The sequence below is a fragment of the Halichoeres trimaculatus genome, unplaced genomic scaffold (assembly GCF_033239565.1).
Source record: "Halichoeres trimaculatus isolate MK-OKI-2021-1 unplaced genomic scaffold, fHalTri1.1 fHalTri1_scaffold_21, whole genome shotgun sequence".
In the NCBI taxonomy this organism is placed as follows: domain Eukaryota; kingdom Metazoa; phylum Chordata; class Actinopteri; order Labriformes; family Labridae; genus Halichoeres; species Halichoeres trimaculatus.
Genome location: NW_027437199.1, coordinates 23,193,998 through 23,216,389, shown reverse-complemented (window position 1 = coordinate 23,216,389; position 22,392 = coordinate 23,193,998). Strand labels below are relative to the sequence as shown.

At 42.2% G+C, this 22,392-nt stretch overlaps 2 protein-coding genes across 4 annotated transcripts in view; one reads left to right on the top strand and one right to left on the bottom strand.

Annotated features, from left to right (window-relative positions):
- Positions 1 to 11,859, bottom strand: part of foxp2 (forkhead box P2) — a 106,622-nt gene extending 94,763 nt beyond the window's left edge. For 2 of the 3 annotated variants that reach the window (XM_074697883.1, XM_074697884.1), the window contains exons 1-3: positions 11,516 to 11,858; positions 2,687 to 2,753; positions 1,988 to 2,053 (exon numbers count right to left, since the gene is read on the bottom strand). The gene's annotated coding sequence lies outside the window, so the exon portion shown is untranslated. Of the gene's footprint in view, positions 1 to 1,987; positions 2,054 to 2,686; positions 2,754 to 11,515 lie in introns of all 3 variants that reach the window. The other variant, XM_074697879.1, reaches the window with a different exon arrangement.
- Positions 11,860 to 16,899: 5,040 nt separating this feature from the next.
- ppp1r3aa (protein phosphatase 1, regulatory subunit 3Aa) lies at positions 16,900 to 21,998 on the top strand. Its single transcript, XM_074698812.1, has 4 exons — positions 16,900 to 17,651; positions 18,401 to 18,459; positions 18,568 to 18,665; positions 19,129 to 21,998. The coding sequence occupies exons 1-4, from the start codon at positions 16,900 to 16,902 to the stop codon at positions 21,931 to 21,933; spliced, it is 3,714 nt and encodes a 1,237-aa protein (XP_074554913.1). The 3' UTR covers positions 21,934 to 21,998.
- Positions 21,999 to 22,392: the final 394 nt, after the last annotated feature.

Genomic DNA, 22,392 nt, shown 5'->3' with positions numbered 1-22,392 from the left:
AAGAGTTCATCTTTGAAGATTTAACTGAATACCAGACAAATTAAGAACTAATATATAAATCTCTTTTAGGTGGAAGAGGAAATCTGGACTCGGCTCCACTCTGGGAAGATAGGACTCTCAGGGAGGTAGACCTGGTGCTACAGCCAAGACACCCAGCTACTTTGCTCCTGCCCACAAGCTTTAATCATATCTAGACCTCCAGGGTGCTACTTCACGGTGCTGCGCAAAGATAAGAGATTTTTTAACCCTTTGATTGGGAGATGAGTATCTGAATAAAATTATGCTCTTAATTGACATAAAAGAGCAATTTCTAACCCTGAACCACCACACAGCCATATTCTCCTGAACACCATGGCTGGTAAATTTACTGAATAAAGTTTATGAAGACTGAGTGACCAACAATGGAGTATACCCTCTGTTTACAAACTCATAAAGAAGCCCGGCTCTAAAACAAGTTTAGATAACGTGGAGAACATGAGGGCATGTTTTATATATGGCTCATCGCCCCTTCTTAAAGAGAGTGTCATCCCACAGGCAGGCAGGTCAGTTCATCACCTGGACTCTTCTACTACAGAGCCATGATATTGTGACTCATATAAGCTCTGTCCTGAAAACATCATTGTCTGGGTGGCAGCATGTGTTGCTCCAAACCTACAGCTGGTTGGTTGCTCTCCTCCAAATGTGGATTTACCAGATCACAGGACGGTTTCGCACTTAAATACTGTCAATCAAAAAAATATGACCCAGGAAAGTTTCTTGTATTTCATGTTTCCTTTTTTGGTTTGTACAGTTTGAACCCAAACTTGTGGCTGCAGCAAAGTGGGTGGTTTCTGGACTTAATTTTGAGCCCATGAAGTGATTCCCACTACAGAGTCAGCCTCTCTGGAGTTCCCCTTTCCTAACGGTAAAGCACATCGTAAATTGGGTGATGGATGTGTTTTATGGAATGATACATTTTTTTTAAATGTTTTGCTGTAAGACATTTTAAAATGATCCTGTATTTGCCATAAAAACCAACATTTTTCAGTTTTAACATTTAACACACTGTCTTGCACGATATTCATTTAAATATGGGGATTTTATAATATGCAAACCATCTCAATCTGTTTTAATTCACATCTTCACATCCTGACTTTTCATTTTAATTTTTTTTAACTAACAGCACAGAGATGTCACAGTGTGTGCACCTGTCGAGCATGGAAGCAGAAGGTTATGTGAGGGATTGGAAAAACTCGAAGAGGCCACATTAGTCTGTCTGTGAGAAATAATTGCTGACCTGAGATTCTTTGCTCCTTCTTGTCAAATGACCTGGTGACAAACACTGTGTTGTTTCATTAGCCTTAAAGAGGAGCTGCAGGATGCTAGCTGTGTCTGAGTGAAGCAAAGGTGAAGATGGAAGACTGATGAAATCACTGAGTTTTTATAAACACATTCTTAAATGACGTTTTTTATGACTCAATTTTTCTTCTTAATCAACATTTTTCTTGAGAACTATAAAAAATAAGACTTAATTACTCAAAGTAATTACTCAAACCCACTGATTATTTAAACCCTTCAGATGGCAGCATTTGATTTATAAATAGTTTGAATGTGAGGGAAGATGTTTGGATTAAACAGATATCTTAACGTTCAAATATTCAAACTGGTGCTTTAAAAATACTTGAATGGCTCGGTCGATCAAATTTTGTGAAATCTGTCTTCTAATGGGCCACATTTCTCCAACACTTCCCCTTTTTTTCTGATTAGGATCAAAACACCATGGTCCACACTGTGCAATCCACATTAAGGGCTAAATTGTGTTTCTTTCTGGAGTGTGGCTTCACTGTTTGTTATTCCAGCACGCGACGCGTTACCCCAAACCCCAACAGTTACATGACTGATGTGGCTCATTACAGTGGACACATTAATCAGAGGAGGAATTAAAAATACACACACACACACACACAACACAGAGCATGCGAGAACAATGGAAAGTGTTTTCACTCACCACTTTGGACTTTACAGTGTGTGTCGTCTGCTTCTTTTTACGGGCGCAGAGTTGGCATATTTCATCCTAAAGAGAGAAACACCAGAAAATAGATGTTTGGACTCAAAGTATGAGCTTCATTTCTTCTTCCTTCCCTCTTTGAGAGAGCAGTGAGTGATAAATTAACCTTTTGCTCTTTCTTCTGTTCTGTTCGGCCACAAATCTCAATCAAGACATCAACAAAACAAATACAAAACCCTATACTGAAGCCTGCCCACATTTGTCGGCCATAATGCATATCATAACTTCTAAGCTGGAGTAGATTGAAAATCCTTGGGGTGTGAAAACCAAACAGGCACACCTGAAAGGTTGCCCAGTGGAGGGGGAATTCTATCAAGGTGGACAAGATGAAGATTTGTTACATTTGTGCGGGGAACAGAGGCCCCGTTGACCTCAACTAGCCGCTACAATCATCCAAACACAGCGGAGCTAACAATCCAGCAACACCACAACCAAAGGTAGAGTCTGAATCATGATGAAAATCAGTTTGTTGGAACATGAAAAGGCCTGAGAGGTGAATGATCTTGAGAATACACAGTAAGGTTACAGTTAATTTTAACACTGATCCTGCAAAGACATCGTTAATGCTGCTGTAATCTTCTTCAAGGTTAAGGATTCTCCGACAGATGGACATGAAAAGGGCCGTGTTCCAGTACTCACCCTTGGGGAGAGAACTTGCAGTTGTTGTCCGTCACAGGAGTGGAGGGAATCCAGCACTGTCAGCTATCTGGAGCAAGAGAGAAAACAGTTAAGAACACCATTAGTCCAAGTCCATTTCAGAGTTTTTTCAGGTTTCCTTGGCACATTCAGCGCCGGGCGGACATGTGTGGGCTAGATCCTATCTTGCGTAAGTATTGTCTGTGCGGCTTGTCGGTGAAAGCAATAAAGTTTAGAACAACAAAGTGCACCTGGATTCTGCTGTGAAGCTTGAGAGCATGTGTGTGTGTGTGTGTGTGTGTGTGTGTGTGTGTGTGTGTGTGTGTGTGTGTGTGTGTGTGTGTGTGTGTGTGTGTGTGTGTGTGTGTGTGTGCATGCACAAACAGGCAACTTACAGTAAAGTACAAGATATAGTCCCCCCATAACCCCCACCTACCACATCTCACACACACACATACACACACACCTCACTCACTCTTAAGTTAAAAGGTGCAGTGCCTGGAAGGCTTGAGCTCTCAACGCTGAGTAAATCACACTGTTAACCTGACACGATTGATTTCTCATGTCGGCGCATTCAGCTGTCTGCATCTCAGCACACATGCTATGGCGTCTGTATAATTTAGGAACCATTAGTATTGATGATTTTTGGTGTTACTCAAACAAGTACAGCGAGTGTGCACAATGCCACCACTGCAGCTGCAGATTGCTCCGGACGTTTTTACTGCACATGCATCACATTAAAGGTAGAGGAGCGAATTCCCATCATTGATGAGGAACCTGGGGGTGAATTTCTGCCATGAGGGGCAAAAACAGCCCAGATCTTCCTCTCTGACTTTTTTTTTTTTTTTTTTGTTTTTTTTTTTTGCTCTCCAGAATTCCAATGACCCCTACAGGCAACTAACGGCTGCTGAATCCCAAGGAATGTGCTCTCTGAACTGTACAAAAAAAGCCCTCAGCTCAAAGAGCACAGCTGAAAACAAAACATGCCAACTGCTATAATTTTTCACTGTTGTGAGTTTGCAGAAAAATGCTGCACAGATTGTGGTGCAATGTTGACTCAGAGTGCGGAGGGGGGGCACCAGGCAAGGCAGCCAGACAAGTTCAGGATCAAAAAGAAGAGTGGAAGAAAACTGAGATTAAAGTGTAATGTGCACATCCATACGCTCTGACTCTAAAATGAAACTCTTCTTTGTTTATCTGAAGATGCACAGAGTCTGAAAATGAAGCTGTGATGTCTTAAACTGCTACTACTGAAAGAAAAGAAGACGTTGAGTTAATAGGACATTCTTGCTGGGTAAACTTTACTATCACAACACCTCGAGGCTGTGCAGATGTCATATTTTATTCACTGGAATAGCATTAGGAATGCTATTAGTCTGTATGACCTCCAATTCGTAGGGATTTACAAATACTGCACATATCTTTACGCCAAATATTAAACCTCTGGTAAATTCTATCAACTTATAAATATGGCAAATGCATCTGAAGTATTCATGAAGGCCTAATAATGCTATAGGCTGATATTTACATAAAGCGCTCGCTCACTAAGTCAAGATAAACTATTTAAGACCCGGACCACAAATACCTCCACAGTGCAGAGAAAGGAGGGTCCTGCGATGAAAGAGGACATTATGCTAACAAGTCAGATTACTGTACACAATAACTTTATCTTAAAAGTAAATACCATCCTCCGTGTTGGGAGGTGGAGGGGGTGGCAGTATGGAAAGTCACTGGCAATATTTCTGTGGGGACCAAACGCTCCTTATCAGTGTTAGTCGAGCAATTCAGGCCCGCCCGAAGAAAGATGAGTCTTCAAACTCATTCTATTCATGGTCAGACGTGTAATTACCCTCAGCTCACAGTCTAGACGTAACCGCTTTCACAGTATTTAAGACCCCCTATGCAACGTGTGGACGCCGGCTCCTACCAGCGAGCCCTGCGCGTTAAATCTGTGGGCAGATAAATTAGCGAAGAATGCAATAAAATAGACACAATGAGAGGAACTTTATCCTCCCCGCTGCTAAATGAGATTTCTTTGAAATGCAGATCAGTGGCTCTAGATTAGTGAATTTTAGCTGCTGTCAACATCATAACAAAATACAAATGCGATTGTTCGCCGCAGCCTTATCTCCTTGCTTCCATCTGTTGGCTGGTTATTTACTCCCCCCTGATTTACTATGCAGATCTAAATAAGTCGCATCAAAAGGAGGGCTTACTGCACAATGCCTTCTTAAGCTTCTACATCAAGGTATTTGAAAAACTGGTAGTCACATGAAAAGGCTGCCCATCAAAGGCACATCTCTAATGAACTCTCCCGTATCAGAGGGGGCTTGTGGGGCCTGGCTTTAATGCCGTCTGCGTGGAGGAGAGAGAGGAGAGGAACTACAAATCAGACCCACCAAGGCATGGCGGAGGAGGGAGGAGGGAGGGGGGAGAAAAGAAAGGAGAGGGAGGAGGAGGGCCTCAGTTATCAGATGAGATTAGCTCAGCAGAGGGACTTGTTCTTGGTCTTTCCATCCATCCATCCATCCATCCATCCCTCTATCCATCCATCCATCTCTCCAGCGGAGTCAGGCACTTATAAAAGACAACAACAGGACTGGATTAAAACTGGTTACAAAGGATTTCAGCAGACACAGGTTGGTCACACTGGACAGCTGGAAACAACTAGAGTCAAAATACGAGTCCCACCTCAGGAAACTACCTGAAAAGTTCCTCTGAATGCAGAGGCCTCCTCTTGAAGCCAAATAAATGTCAGACAAAAAAAGACGATCCACCTCTCAGACAGATAAAGAGATTCTCACACATTTCAAAAACTGCAAAGCAAAGCAGACTGTCCTCCCTTTCCTCTTCTCCCCAGGTCTGTAAACGGTAATCTCTTACAGAGCCTCAGCATTACGCTCCTGCAATAACCTTTAATTTCATGGTGTATTTGTTGCATTGGGCGCACAGACCGGATTACAACCGACAATCTTCAGACTTATACGAGGGAAATAAACTGCATGGAAAGATCATGATCTCTCCCCCACCCACCCGCCATCGTCACCACCGCCACCACCATCACCATCAACATCCTGCTTTGTAGCAGTGTGTCTGCATAAAGGGGGAAACCCCCCCTCCCACCAACAAGCATGCAGTTTACCAGTGAACAATTAGCCCCGGAGCAAGAGCAAGGCCTGGCACTGGCACATGTGGTTAAGAGGCGAGCGCTGCGGGAGAGCACCAGATGATGAAGGGATGGGGATGGGAGAGGGAGGAGGGGGAAGAGGAGGGGTGGAAAGAGGCGTGTTGCGTGTGCCAGACACGCGTTTGCTATTTTTTGGCTACTGGGTACGTCCTTTGTCCTTAACTAGCTGAGAGTCTATAGAGAGATAAAGAAGTCCTGGATTCCAGCTCACTTTGACTCATTCAGATTGAGCTGTAATCTAGAGACACTGGACGGCTGAGTCACTTTCCAACACGAACCCAACTTCACCTCCCTCCCCTCGCCCTGCCTCCAGCGTCTTTCTGCTCGGTGGTATGCCAACTGGGCCTGGTGCCAGTCGCATTTGCAACCACAAGGGACGCTAGTCTTTTTGCCTTGCCTAATGAAATGACAAAACAACAGATTTGCATATGCAGAAACAGGTGTTGTAACAGGTTTGACTCTTCTTGACCTGAGTGATGTTAAAGAGAGAATGTGCAGAGGAGGAAAAAAAACATGCAGGAGCTGAAAAAAAGGAGAAAAGTTTATGACCAACAGCTGCCTGGAGGTATTTAGGCTCTAATGGGCACTCAAGTTTGCACCATCTGCCCTGCTGCTTGCCAGAAGTGACAATCCAAATTAAAAACCACTCATCAGATATCATAAAAATAAACCATTGTTGTTGCTGCGTCCATATGTTGTGGCCGTTTTATTTCGTTCTCAGAGAGCAGCGTCGGAGGCTGAGCTCCGAGGCCTGGAGTTGTGATCCAGGGAAAATCCAAAGAGCCGCACAGTAGCCTGTAATTACCCTCCTACCGATCCGCTGTCTTCAGACCAGAGCTCTGCGTCATCCCGCACATTATCCCAGTCCATCCTCTCCACATTAGAGAGGAGAAGACCTAACGGAGGCAGTGTGGTGAAAACACGGGTCATTGTTTAGAGTGGGATTAGGGGTTGCCTTCAAGGAGCACAAGCTGGGTGTTCAGATGTGAAAGTGGATAAGATCACTGCACCGTGCTTGCTCTCAACTTGCCATTACTTCTTCATGCAAAGACAAAAAACAAAAATAACGCAGAGGGAGGGACAGACAGAAAGAGTGTTGCTATGAAAAAACAAACTTAAATTGAGGCATTTCTGCAAATGTCAAATGTCTCCTCTAAGCATTCTGACCAAATTACATCCTGACCCAAAGGGCTCCACTGGCAACATTTGTTTTGTCCTTCACTGAAAAACACAGCGACTGTACGACACCCTGCCCACCAACCCCCACTTCCATTTTGCCTCCTGTTTTTATTTAGACGAGTGAGACAGAAGGAACAAACCTGAGACTGCCATGACCCCACGCGAGTGTTGTAACTTGGTCTAGAGCTACGCCGGCAGAAGGCAGCACCATATGCCCTCAGCCCCGAGCTGGATGCTCTTTCTGCAGCCTAATGTGCCTGTCAAAAACTGTTACTGTCACGAAACCCCCTCCTCATGTTTTTTTTCTCTCTCACAACATGTTTGAAATAAACATTTTTCCCCTTTTCTCTCTGAGTCTCTCTGGGTAAGGAGAAAAGGTCCTTGGAGATGTGAGGTAGAGGAGACACGGTTGTTGGTTAGCGAATGCATCGTTGTAGGAAATCCCTGAAACTTCACTCAGAGTTAACTATCACATCCAGGCATAAATTAAAACCTTATGGTATTAATTCTGATTCTGTTTTGAGACACAGATTTTGTAAAGGGACAGTAAATCTTTTTGTTTTTTTTTATTTATTTTTTTTAGATAAATGATCAATCAATTATTCGGCTCAGTAATGAGTTAATCACATCTACTTTTTGTGATTGCTCAATTCTAAGAATTCTTTCAGGTAAAAATGTCAAAATATTTAAATTCACAGAGTTCTGAATGTAAGATTCATTGTTTTATATCTGGGAAATTGTGACAAGCATTTTCACAACTTTCTGACATTTGTTTGACAAAATGATCATTCCATTAATCACCAAGAAAACCAGTTAACTGTTCTGTTTTGAGACTTGAAATGAGGAAATCTATCACACCTATAACATATCCACTCTGTGTTAATGTATGCTTGACAGTCTTTACACAAAGCCTTTCACAGAGTGTGTGAGTTAGCTTCCACTGTTAGCCCCACTGCTGCCACACATCATGTTTGCCTGTTTACGCAGTGACAGGCTGATGGCTGAATGCAGGCAGAGCAACAGTGACCTTGCCTTTTACCACGAGTGACCCTCTCTCTTTAATTCAGGGCAAGACCCCCAAAACCAACACATTTTTTCACACCAGGACACTGTCCATCTGAGCGTGACTCGAATAAAAGCTGTCATGCCTTCACACCACACTGACCAGCAAGTAAACATGCAATTGTTAACTCAACGCGGAAGGGGGAGGGAAAAAAACTGAGGGTGGAAAAAAAACAACACACAAGCAAGGACTGTGGCTGCTGCTGGTGTACTGTGATTCAAATGAGTACACAGTTTGTAGGAGAAACACATTGACAGGTCAGCTGAAGTTAAAAGTGTCAGCTGAACGGGAGACCACAGGGATCGCTGTCGGGATTCTAAACCTTTTGAAAGGTATAAATTACAATACTTTGCATAGCTTTAAAGAAATCCTGTGCAAACAAACCCAAAGTTTGTTTTACAAAGCATGCATGTCTCTTTCCATTTCAGGATATGACACACTGCAAGAGTTACAAGGCACAAGCCAAAAGCTACACACTTTGGTCATTTGTTTATGGCTTTACAGCTCTTTGATGGAAAAAAAAAGGGCTGACGTAAGTTTTAATATTTGCAAAACAATCTTTGTGAGACATTTTGACCCCTGATTGTTTTGGTCAAAGTAAAAATATAAACACATGCTTGGCCAAGAAAACATAAAACTCCTAAAAAACTCAAATAAACTAACTCCACATGTGCGATGAACTCAGATAAAACAAGTTACTGACTGCAATCTGCTTTCTAATCCTCATCCCCTGACCCCACCCTGCACTGCTTTTCTCCGGCCAAAGAGTCACAACGTTTCTGCCTCACACCAAGCGCCGAGTTGGGCTTATGAAGTGACCCAGAGCGTAACTAAAAAAGTCTGAGCTGTCTCAAGACTCTTAGTAACTGTGGCACACAAAACATCATTACTGTGATGTGGATAATTACAGTGAAAACGGGGAGGCCTCTTAAGCATGTAATACACTCTTTTATCTTAAGGAGTCAATCTGTGTGAGTCTGACAGCTTGCAGCATATGATCCTGGTAAACAAATACTTTGGAGCGGCACAAAAGTGCCATTAAAGGCCAAAACTGTCAACACAAATTCCATTCTTAGAGAGGAGGGAGGGGCAGGAGGGGAAGAAAAGGACTTGATCACTTCTGGTTGCTTTAACTTGCATGGAGGTTGTCATGGAAACATTTCTATGAAGTTAAAAGGGATAAAACCTGCACATTTACCATTTAATTGCATTTAAGCTTTGTTGCAGGGCTTCGTAAGCTGCACATGAAAACTCACAGCGCTGCTTACATGGAATAACTCTGCATGCTGTTCAGAAAAGTGAAGCTTGTTCACCACTTCCTTGATTTTTTTTTTTTTTTTTACCCCTTTTCCCCTTAAATGCAGCAACACCTCAAGGGTTGAGCGAGCAGCCTGTTTCATTACAGAGGTGTTGGGGGATGGGTGATGGTGCAATTCAAAAGCTAATCCAAAAGTGAGCAAGTGTTTCATTGCCTTGGAATTTGAGTGATCTGTGTAGATAAAAAAAAAAAAAACACTTTCTAAACTTTATCTGAATTTGCACTGAGTCATTCTACACCAAATCAAACGTGTAGAGCAAATTTGATCAGTTTTGCACACAAACTTTTTAACATGACTCACAGAGCTACAAGTAAAGTGCAAAGCGTTTTCTACCCAGCTCATCTGGCAGCAACAATTTCCATATCTGAGATAAAAATCATGCATCAACCCGTGTTCATTGAGCTGAAAGCTGAATCTTAATTTTGATAAATGATTGAAACGTATGACAGGGTATACACATTAATCCTGTGGAGGACATTCATTTTCCTATTACCATAATGTAGAGCACGACCGCCCGATGATAAATGCAGCAATCAAAAAATGGACGCAGAGAGGGGAGAGCCGGGGTAATAAGTGCACTGCTCCCAACAGCGGTCAGACTTACAGGGAGGCTAATGACAAATGTGGAAAAAAAAAACCTGCACACATCCTGTTCTACAAATAAAACGACCACAGCACCAGCAAACACTAGTAAACAAAAAAGTATGGAGAGTTTAAACATGCCTTAAGAAATGATTACAGGGGCAGTGCAACAAAGGGGCTGATTGTGCTCCGTCGCTGACATATTTCACGAGGGGCATTTATTGCCGCCTTGGCCTTTGAAGAGTGAGAGCTGCTGAGTGAGAGGGGAACTGGCCCACACCTGCATAACTGAGGAGGGAACACCTGTGCACCCTGCGGCTCCAACAAGGAGGGTCCATGCAGCTAATCCAGGGGTGAAAGCTGATCAGAGGACAGGCCTGGAGAGTCCAGTTACCCTGTCAGCCTTTCTTTACCACCACAAAAAAAGATATCTGTATTGATTTTTAGGGCCAAAATTATTGAGAGAGGACAGAGATAGAGAGAAGTCCTGTGAGCTCCAGTTCAACCAGATTTAATTCTAGGATTTTAAGTAAACTGATTTTCCAGCAGCAGCCCAGTTTGTTTCTGGACATGGGAAAAAAAAGATGGAATATAAAAATGGAGCAAGTGAGCACGGTAAGGTGTTAAATGCTGATGATCATTCTTACTAATCATGCAGATCATGATAAATTCAGACTTTAAATCTCAATGCATTTAACTTTTTTTTAATCCTAAGAGATTTCTTAAAGTATTTTTTTTTTTAAATAGAGCACAGACAGTAGATGCTTTCTAAAATTACATGTGTCAAAGATGAGACTTAAGGAATTTGCACCTTGCCAATTAAAATATGAAAGAAGAAATATGAATTTAATGTGATATAACGTAAATAATTCACTCTATAATTTTTTAACAATGAAGCAAGAACCAAACATGTAACAGAAAACACTAAATAACTTTTACACCAGCATCTATCTCCTCTGTGTGAGTTTAAACTGGCGTTATAAGACGTGAAAGGTTTATGAAAAAATTAACCCAGCGTACTCTACAGGATACTTTTAATATTGTTTTTAAATAATCACTTTTATGAACAGGTGGTGTTAAATGATAACGTTTCATGTGTCATTACCAGGTGTTCGCAAATAAAATCACTGTGTATGGACTGAACTTGGCACGCCGTGTTTTAAAGTTCATTTAAAGGTTAGAAGAAAGAGCAGACATGAAACAATAAGTCGTGTTTTCAGAAGTCAGTGTTTAAACGGGCAGAGTGTCCAGCGCTGCGTGGAAGTCCTAACGTAGAAAAAGCTTTGCAAGGTGAAATATGTTCACAGCTGCACGCGACATAAAAGATACAGGAAGTGCACGCGCCACGCGTAAATAAAATGTTCCGAATCAGAACGCAAAGAAGCGAGAGATAAGACAGATAAGTTGTGGCCAGCGGTCCACTTCCTAATTCAAGCGCGGTGGGCAGAGCAGTAAAAAGTCAGAGTGCGGAGAGAAATAAACGCCTGGGCAGAAAAACTTACCACAAAAAAACGGCAGGTATATTTCCCTCACGGAAAAGTCAAAGGGACACACCAGGTGAGAAGTCGCCGTCCTCTATACTTGTCGAGATCTTCACACGTGACTGTCCAAGTTCACCATAATGTAGAGAAAATGAACAACAAGCTGCAGAGTAAATAAAAAAGCTCAAATATTCCTCCGCTGGGCACCGCTGTCTGAGAAACACACACACACTCTCCTGCTGTCTCCAGTCAACGCCGCTGTTATTACTAATGCAACAGAGGGAAAAGCAGTACACCGAGTCCTGTTTGAATGACGCGCAATGCGAGGAAGACGCCGCTTGTTTTTTTCGTTACGATTCAAACACACACATCAAGCTGTATCCCAGCAAGCAAGTATATTTGGGACTAGAAACCCCCCCAGGGGAGGCATTTGCTTGTGCGCGGAGGTGTGTTGTTATTTTTGGGCGTACTGCGACCCCGTGTGACGTCAGGGGCCACCTGCTTTCTCAACAAAAAGTATTTTTTTTTTTTTTGTTAAGTTTGTTCCCGTTTCCTCAAAATGCTTCACGCTTCTGTATTTCCGTGATAGTAGTCGCTCTTAGTTGAATTTGCAGCTCCTTGTGTTAGAAAGGCTTCGCGTTAGTCACACTTTGTTATTGTCGGTGATTGAACCAGTAACCTTTCACTAACGGGACGGTTCCCCGAGCGAAAGATGAGAGCGCTTGGTGCTGTGTGAGAAAAACTTGTGACTGTTTGAGGAAGATCAGCGAGAAGTGTCTTTGGCGCAAAAAACATCCGAAACTATATACTACAGAGAGAAATAAAAATAAAAAAAAGAACAACTGCTCATTTTTTGTATAGTTCCCCAATAACCATCCAATAAACCACATTAAACCTGATTTTCTTTTTCAATTTTCAGATATTTCTCACATTCGCTCTGCTTTTGTGCAAATACAGGCTACATACGCATACAGGAAATACGCAATTATTCGTTTGTAAACAAAAGAAAAGGGGAATGCACAGATGAAATATTGAGATAAACATTAAACATTTAAAGCAAATATCACCAGGAAATAAAAATAAAACACAACTTCAGCATCTTTCAAACTGTGCGGTAAAGCTTAATTTCTGGGGACATCCTTAAAAAAATATCAAACACATTTATCAGCTCCTCTGAAAATACTCAGAATTAAAACTTGTAAAGAGTGTTCGCATTCCGTTAGAGGACGTAGCTTTAACTATTACTGCAAATACTCTGCAGGCTGTCAATGTAAGGCTGGATAAATACGCAAAACGTTTAATTCAATGGCGGAACTCTTTCACAAGTGCAGATTATTTAAAGAAGATTAAAAAAAGAAAAACATTTATTTTTCTACTAAAGGAATTTTCTCTCATACCTTCACATCGTAATTTATCCTATTGATTCATTTGTTGCTTTATCCGCAGTCAGCCACACTTTGAGATGGAGTTGAATCCACTTTGCTTTATTCTGCTTCGTCTTTTCTTTTCTTCTCTTTTTTCCCCCAAACCGCTGAGACGCTCACAGTCAGTGAGAATAAATGGTCAGGTTATTTTGAAGAGTAGCGAAGAAAAAAGGAGGGCGATTGGAGGGTAAGAAGATGATATTCTTATGAGTGGTTTTATTCTCCTCGTCAACATTCAGGAAGATATGTTTTGTGAGTGTATTCATGATAAAAATGTGTTAACATGAAAACGTGATTTGTGCGAGGCTCGGTGGTTTTATTTTTCTGAATGACAAAAACACCATGTGAAACATCCTGTGTCTTAATAAATGTGTGTATAAAAAATATCTTATTTATGCTTTATTAACTGCTGTCTCCCAACCTCTTTTGTCATTAAAAATATTAAGATATATAAAAACTTTTCCCAATGTTTTTGCGCATGTATGAAATATCCTGCGCAAGAATTACATCGTAAATGTCCTTAAAGCGGCCTGGCTTTCTTTTAAATAAAGTGTTTTATTCATATTTTATTTAAAAGAAATAATAAAAAAACAATGATATTAAACATCATCAGTATTTTCACAAATCCCCCAAAAAAGAGAGCTCTGTTTATTAATTTTTTTCTGTTTTTTTTTTATTTTTATTTTTATTTTTTCAAGCTCCTGTTGTTATTTGCTGTCCCGAAATCCAACCAATAAAAGCAGAATTTACAGAGATGGTACGGCGGGAAAGAGAAAACAAGCGTCAGTGAAATGTAGTGATATGCTGCCACCTTCTGGTCACTTTAAAAACTGTCTCTCAAAGGAAACGTGTAATAGTGTCTGACAAACACCAAAAGAAAAGTGTTGGTGGTAGATTTCCCTTTATAAAAATAATTATAATAATACTAATGATAATTATTATTATTGAAAATCCAACTTCATCAATTCAGTTTTATTTCACCCACACACAAAAAAAATTGAAGGTGTCTGCCTGTTCAGTCTGCTGAGAAGGGGGCTGAGCCTATGTGTTAAATCTGATCATTTAGTGCCATCTACTGATAGACACAGGACACTAGCAGACAAACCATCAGCAGTCTGCAGTCAAAGTTGTTCTAACATTTGGTTCCACTTTTTTTTCTAAATGAGAAATTAACATCAGATCTTAAACAGCACACTTACAGATTTAAGTTGCTTTGCTCTGTTCAGATTAATCAGAGATACAGTTTTCCCTCCAATAAAGCAAATTCACTCTTTTTATCATGTTTATTATATCTGTGCACGCAAGACATGTAAAGAGGAACCAATGACCCAAACTGTTGTTTAAGGAAAACAAAATATACTACTATTATTATTATTATTATTATTATCATTATCATTATCATTATCATTATTATTATTATTATTATTATTATTATTATTATTATTATTAATGTAACCAGGAAATCACTTACTGAGAATGAAAAATATTTTCAAGAGTTGCCTAGCAAGACAGGGAGCAGCAAAGTCAGACATCTTTAAAAAATGTACAAACATAACAGAATAAAAGAACAACTTCAGCTCTCTCTTTAATTTCTTTGACCGCAAACTGCAGAAAAAAAAAAAAAAAAAAAAAAAAAGGTATTTTAAGGACAGCAACCCAAGCACCTTCCCGTGGAGGATTAAATAACCAGCGCCACATAAGATGCACTTGTTTCTTGGGTACAGTGATACTGTAATGCTGACATTTACATTCCACAGGGCACACACACACACACACACACACACACACACACACACACACACACACACACACACACACACACACACACACACACACACACACAAACACATTCAGGATTTGTGTTACCTAAAGCAGGGACATAAAATATTCAGTGTCTGCAGGATCTGTGGATGCTAAACCTTGACAGTCGTGTGAACTCCAGATCTTTATTTTGCAGGGTGCATAAAAAGGTCAAAGGTCAGCCTCAGATTATGTGTCCTGCTTAAGGTAAGGAGGTAATGTTTTGGGTTCACTTCAGTCCCGACTGACTGGATGAGATCACATTGTTAGAGGTATTGTTGCACAGTATTGCAAGTTTCAAACACACAACTTTTTGTGACAGCCTGAATTATCCGCCAACCACAATCAGGGGCAGAGAAAGACTTTTTTTTTTTTTTTTTTTAAACTGGGGCACTGAGTTTTTCAGGGTCTGGCATGAGCAATGTGTCCAAACACTCATAAATGAATCACACTATTTATCCTCTTTGTCTGTAAAAAAAAAAAAAAAAAAAAAATTTCTAGTACCACAATAAAAATTTCAGCTAACGGAATATAGAAAATTCTTGTTTATTATTGTTATACTTAAAAGTTACACCTGAGTGTCTTTTACTCATCTTCCCTTTTTAACCTTTAAAGAGAATATATTGTGCTTTTTTATACTTTATTCTGTCCTTTTGGTGCCCCTGTAGTGTCTAAAATATTTACAACAACACAGAAAATATATCTCTATTTTTCTCTCCCTGGTGTTTTAGAAAAACTTTATTTCAGCCTCTGTCAGAAACACTTTATTTTAGCTGCTGTCTCTTTAAGAGACAGTAGCTTCCCTCTGATTGGACAGCCCTCTGGTGTCCAGACAGAGGGTCAGAGACATCGGGAGTTCGCAGATCATTGTGCGGGTGAAGATCTGGTGTTAATATAAGAACAGCGTGTTGTCATCAGTTTACAGACAGATTTGGAGATATCTAGGACATATGAACATGTAGAGGTTTGAAAATCTGCATGTCTGAACCTTCAGCGTTGGTACTTTCCATCCATATTTGAAATGTGGAAAAGCAGAATACCCCTCTTTAAACTCTCTGGGATATGTATTAAATTGCACTTTCAGGTACAACCAAAACTAAACATGTTTTATAGAGATACAAAGAAAGTCACAAGCAGCCCAAATAGTTGATATTTATTTAGGCCAGTCTCTGATTTGGTTTAAAGCAATCAAGGTTTAGAATTAAAGTTTGGCCAGTCAGAAAAAAGGAAAGCTTTTCCACCCTGTGTGATACACTTGTCTCTGCCGGATCATCAACGTGTTGGAAAAAAAAAAAAAAAAAATCAAGTCACAAAGTCATGTTTAAAAAAAAATCAAACACAGTTTCTACTTCACATGCTTTTTCCCCCTCATTTTGACTTTTTGCTTTCAATTTAAATATTTTGGATATATTTTGTATCAGTCAAGATTTCATGAGTGAAAGTGTCGGCTTTATTTTCTAAAGACTTATAATGAGAAACAGAAAAAAAAAAACTAACAAAAAATAACAAAAAAACAAAAACTTTTTTTGTTGTCGTAACTGATAAAGTTAGAGCCATTTTCAAATATTTATTTAGGTGCAGAAGTCAGCCATAAAAACAAACCTAACAGGATGTGAAAGTCAGAGTGTTTGTTGCTTTAAAAAAAAAAAAAAAAAAAAATTAAAAACTCAAGCGATATTACTGCAGTGTGTTTTTTTTCTGTTCAGTTTTATCCACACACAAACAGTTTCTGTTATTTTTTTTTTTAATACAGTCTTGTTTTAGTTTTGTTTTAGTCTTAGTTCAATTAATACAGATGTTGTGAGGGTCTGTTTCCCCTCTTTCATCGTCTTCAGTAACTTCAATTATCCTCCTGATTGTAGCGTCTGAGAGGGTGATGAAGTTTGATTCTCAGGTATTTACTGTGTAAATAGCTCCCATGTTGTGTGAGGATGACTGAGGGGATGACTGAGGGGATGACTGGCCTGCCCTGCTCCCGTTATACGTGTCCTATTAATAGGCATGGCTCAGACTCACAATGTTCAGCTGTAACCGAACTCCATCTGTCAAGTCACGTCCTCTCTGAGCTCTGCCTCCACAGTAACAGAGCAGCCAGGCTGGGGGCACTCCGCTCTGTGCCACCCTCCGAGCCAGACAGACGGCAGGACAGGCAGACAGCTGCCTCTCAGTCCATCCCACACCATGGAGGCTCTGTACATGCAGCCTTTTGAAGACAAAAGGCTGACACTGGAGAAGCAGGAAGAGGAAAAACGCAGGGAACAGGAAGAGGACGCCTCAGACGAGGAAACAGATGAGGACTCTGAACCAGAACCCCCATCGGTCATACAGAGAAAGGTGTCATTCGCCGATGCGTTTGGCCTTGACCTGGTGTCAGTGAAGGAGTTTGACAACGTTGAAGTGACGGAGTCAGGGTTCAGCCCAGCTCCTGAGAGCGAGGGGACCTTTCTGTCAGAGGAGTTTTACATGACCTGTCTCTTCACCGTCCCTTCATGCTCCGAGGAGCTGGACCAGAGGCTGCAGGGACAGATGGTGGAGCTGGAAAGCATTGAGCTACTTCCAGGAACCTCCACGCTCCGTGGCATCATCAGGGTGGTTAACCTCAGCTACAGTAAGTCTGTTTATGTCCGGATTACCCTGGACCGCTGGACCAGCTGCTTCGACCTGTTGGCAGAGTACGTTCCAGGATCCAGCGACAGAAAAACAGACAGATTCACATTTCAGTACACCCTTATTCCTCCTTTTGAGAAGAAGGGCACCCGAGTGGAGTTCTGTCTGCGTTTCGAAACTTCAGTGGGGACTTTTTGGGCTAATAACCATCGTATGAACTATGTGCTGTTCTGCCACCAGAGAGGACACGTACAGGAGCTGGGGCCCCAAGTGCAAGAGGAGAGCTGCAGCTACAGATGCAAACGGAGCTGTCTCAGAGCAAATCGGTCAGAGAACATGCAGTCTTTTTTTAAACACAGCTCCACGGATGTTAATCACACGTCTTTTGGACATCAACAAAGATTTCAATGTTTATTTATCATGTGCAGACTCAAATTTTAAGTGTTTCGAGTTCTTCAGTAGAAATGCATCACAAAGGTGCATTTCCCTCCACGCTACAGGGAGGAGAGCCAACATTTCTAGCCAACTGGACCTTTTGTGTGTGTGTGCGTGTGTGTAATGAGATGTTACATAACTTTCCTCCAGTAGATGTTCTCTAGAACTTGAATTATTGCCCATTTAAGGTCAGGTGTCTGACCAGGATTCCATGACGTCCTGAAATGCCAGAGGATGTCAGATATGCTGACTTTATCCTCTTCCCAAATTACCTTTTTCAGCTTGTGATATGTTTCCATGTGCAAAAAAACTTCCTCCTGTTTAAATGTCGAACAAATGTCATACACGAAACTGAAGAAGCATGTCAGTATTGAGGATGTCTGTGAATGTACAAGAAGAGTTCAAAAAACCTCAATAATCAGCCTTAAAGCTCACATCATAGTCAAAAAGTAGACACCTTCTGTTTTAATATCTGCAATATAGTGTCAAACTGTTCTTGAAAGAAGTTTTAAACATGCAGGAAAAGAAAATATGACAGAATATGAAAAGCTGAGACAAAGTGGAACAGAGAGTGATTCATAGCTGTAAACCATAGCTGTGAGCTTATGTAATGTTATTGCTGCTTTGTTTTGAACCACAGGAGGGGAAGTGCACAGGAAAAGGCCTTGGAGACCAGTTACACATCAACAGTTTTTGCAGGTGTGCACACACATTGTTTATACTGTGTGTTTGTGTGCATGCGTAGATCTGTGTATGTGTGTTTAAGTCTGCAAGCAAACTTTGACCCTGTTTGTGTTTCTTCTGCAGAGGGAGAGGCTGCACAGAGAGCACAGGAGGCGGACGTGAAGACAAAAGACGGTGCAGAGATACGATCTGTACTGAATCATGAAGTACACAAACCTTTGGTGAGGTTCATTTATTACCCTTTTAAAAGTGAAACAAGCTGCAGAGGTACGTGTCCTCTGTGTGCTCAAACATGATAGCTGAGTCAGAGATGCAGTCAGATCACAAGCAGTCCCAGAAGGCAATGCAGTCAGCTGATCTGACACTTGAGAGCCCGTCTGAAATCACCTGTGTGCAGACCATTAAAAATGAATGCAGCCTGCTCGTGCACGTGGAGCAAAGTTGATGATGTAAACAAAAATAGGCTGGTGTGTTGAGGTTGCAGCAGGGTTGCAACATGTTGCATCATCAAAGAAAACTCAGTGAACAGGCCATTGCATTCACTTTTTGTCATCAAGCCAGGATTTAGAGTGATTTACGGCCTGAAAGAGTTCAAAACCACGGCGCTGGAAGCCTCTGGGTGTAGTGCAAGTAGTCCAGCATGACACTTAACTTGACCTTCTGACCCTTTGGCCTTTTTGACAGGTGCAAAGCATAAAAAGCAGACACAGAATGGCACGCTTGGCACACGTGCAGGAGCGGCTCGCCCAAAGGAGGCAGCAGGCACTGAGGGCTTATTCACATGACTCAGGTGGAGGTCAGGATCCCCCTCAGAGCTGGGCCGCGCCGTGGTGTGCCTCTGCCAGCCAGAAGAAACTTCCTACCTACCATCAGATCCCTCTGCTGACGCTGGACTGGAACAATGACAGAATCCAGCAGTGGGGGTTTGCTGATCTGGATGACATCTGGAGTGGAGGAGCTGAAATCGGCTCGTCCAAAACGTCAGCGCAAAAAGATGAAACGCCGTCTGTTGTGGATATGTGGGAGACCTTTCATAACGGTGCAGATGATACAGCTGATAAAGGATTGTCTGTGTGCGATGTATGGCAGGCGTTTCTTAATGGGGCGAGTTGCATGGACCACTCTAACGTTCCAGAGTCAGAATGGCTGCAGACAGCAACCTCAATGTCTCCCTCCAAGGATAAAGAGCCCAAAACCCAATTTGCGTCAAGCAGTCAAGAGCATGAAATTCAGGTAGCGAAGGATCCACCCACCACCTTAAATCGGCACACCTCAGCTGCCTGCCAGCCGCTGTCACACTCTGTGAACACTGAAGACCACCAGCCAGCAGAGGCGTGTGTCAGCAGCCGGAGAGATGACAACACGGTGACACAAGAGGCGCCCCAAAGGTCACAGACAAACTGGGTAACAGATCTGCCACAGGAATTTAGCCTCAAGGGGGCGACGCCTATGTCCGAAGGATCTGCTGATGCTTCAGCTGAATGTCACAAGCAAGTGATGTGGGAACGAGGAAGAGGAGGAATAACAGGAGGAGCAGGAAGAGATGAGACCCTCAAAGAACACACAGCTGACTTCGAAACAAGCTCAGGGGAGTCGATGACAACAGGCTTGACAGAAACGCCAGAGTCTCAGAATGCCAACAGGGCTGATAGGATCTCACAGGGCGCAGGGCTGGATAGGAGTCTTTCTTCTCCACGGGAAGGAGAGGTTACAGGTACCGCTACAGATGACACGCTGGCATTTCCAGGGACAAAGGACAGGGAGAGGTTTGTCTTCGCAACATCCAGACAGACAGAGGGGAAAGCAATCATGAATAACTGCACGGCAAATAGAGTTTCCACAGAGGAGGAGGTATTTAGGCCACAGAAAACAGAAGGGTGTGAAATCTCCCAGAGGTATGCAGATGAAAAGCATCATGAGGAATTCAGGCTGAACCAATACAGAGAAAATCCATTACAGCAGAATGAGAGAGATGAAAATGAAACAAGACCTGAACAGTCCCACTCAGATGAACTCAATCCAAGCCTGAAGTGTGAGGGCGATGTGGAGGAAATCCAAACGAGAGGAGGCGAAATCATATCAGGTGAGGGGAGGGAGGAGAAAGAGGGGGAAACAACTTTTAGCTCAAACAGAGGAACGAAGACAGGGGGAAAGTGGTACAACTGGGAAAATGTTGGACTGAAATCTGAAACTGGTGATTACACATTCAGCTCAGATCAAAATGAAGAAGTAAGAAGTTCGAGGTGTGATGAGATCATTAGTGAACCACAGGAAACAACACCTTCAGCACAGAAAGACAAACCAGAAGACTCAATAAAAGTCCTGAGTGAAACACAGAGTGCTTTCCCACCAGAGATGAAATGGACCCACTCACATGAGGATGTGAAGGGTCGGAGAGAGGACGGAGGCGATGAAACAAGAAGAGAAGTTACAGCGAATGAGACTGTAGTGAAGAAAGACGATTCACCAGAACTCCAACGCCAACCTGAGTTATTAGAAATAATAGAGGAACATATAAGGTGCAGAGACAAAGATGAGAGGGGGAGTGTTGGGAGGCTGAAAATAGCAGCTGAGCAGTTGATGGGTAATGCAGAGAACCCTCAGGGGGAGAGGAAGAACTCACCAGACAAAATGGAAGAAGAAGAAGAGTTGTCAGCAGGTGTCGAGAGTTCTCCACGTGTTGAATGTAAAAAACTGTCAAAAGAGGATATTAAAGCAGAAGAAGCTCTTGAAGTGATAAAGTCTGGATTGGGAAAAATGATTGTGGAAAGATTTGGAGAAAGTCTGGTGAAGAGGATCTGGGAAGAGGTGTTTGATTGGAAGGAGGGAGGCATTGATGGATTGAGCGTCGACAAGACACATTTGCTTGATATTACAGAAACTTGTCATCCTCTTTTTGAGAAAGACTTCAGCGACACTTTTGATTCAGGTGTATTTTCTGTGATAGAAACACCCAATGATCTCACTTTGAGTACCTGCCAAGGCTTCGAACAAACCAGCACGACTCAGAGCGACGAATTCCCCTCAGAAGAATTGAACCAGTCACTCTCGACTGAAGAACAAACTTACCTTCAGACAGAATCCTCTTCAAGTGTTCATCTGAGTCAAGATCTCAATTCTGTCCTGGCTGCTCAGTCATCGACTGAACCAGCCCGAAGCTCGGGAAACTTTACTCAGCTCAAAGAAAGATCTGTCTGCAAGGAGAACATTCGATCAACAGACAAGTGGGAGAGACTCCAGAGTTCCTCTCAAGATGACTTAAAAGAGCCCAAGTGTCTAGTGTGGTGGAGCATGTTATACATTCTCTACCACATCACCAGACTCCTGATCTGCATCATCTTCATCGCTGGATTCTTCGTTGTTGTCTTCCTGTATGATTTCCCAGCATTCTTTGCACTCTACATGTTTTCACTGTGCTGCTGGTTCTCACAGTGGAGGAGACATGGAGTGACTACGAACAAGGGCATGGTGGGATACAGCAAGGGATAGGGCAATGTGACAGGGGGTGGCAGTATATCACGAGGGATGATGGGATAGGATGAAGGACGGCAGGATATGACGAGGAATGGTGGGATAGGGTGAAGAATGGCGGGATAGGGTGAAGAATGGCGGGATAGGGTGAAGAATGGCGGGATTTGACAAGGGATGGCGGGATAGAGTAAGGGATGGTGGAATGGGATGGTGGGATAGGTTAGTGGGATGGTGGATAGGTTAAGTAATGGTAGGATAGGATGAAGGATAGCGGGATATGACAAGGAATGGGGGGATAAAGTGAGGGATGGCGGGATATGACGAGGGAGGGTGGGATAGAGTAAGGGATGGTGGAATGGGATGGTGGGATAGGTTGGTGGGATGGTGGATAGGTTAAGTAATGGTAGGATAGGATGAGGGATGGTGGGATAGGTTGGTGGGATGGTGGGATAGGATGAGGGATGGAGGGGACAACTG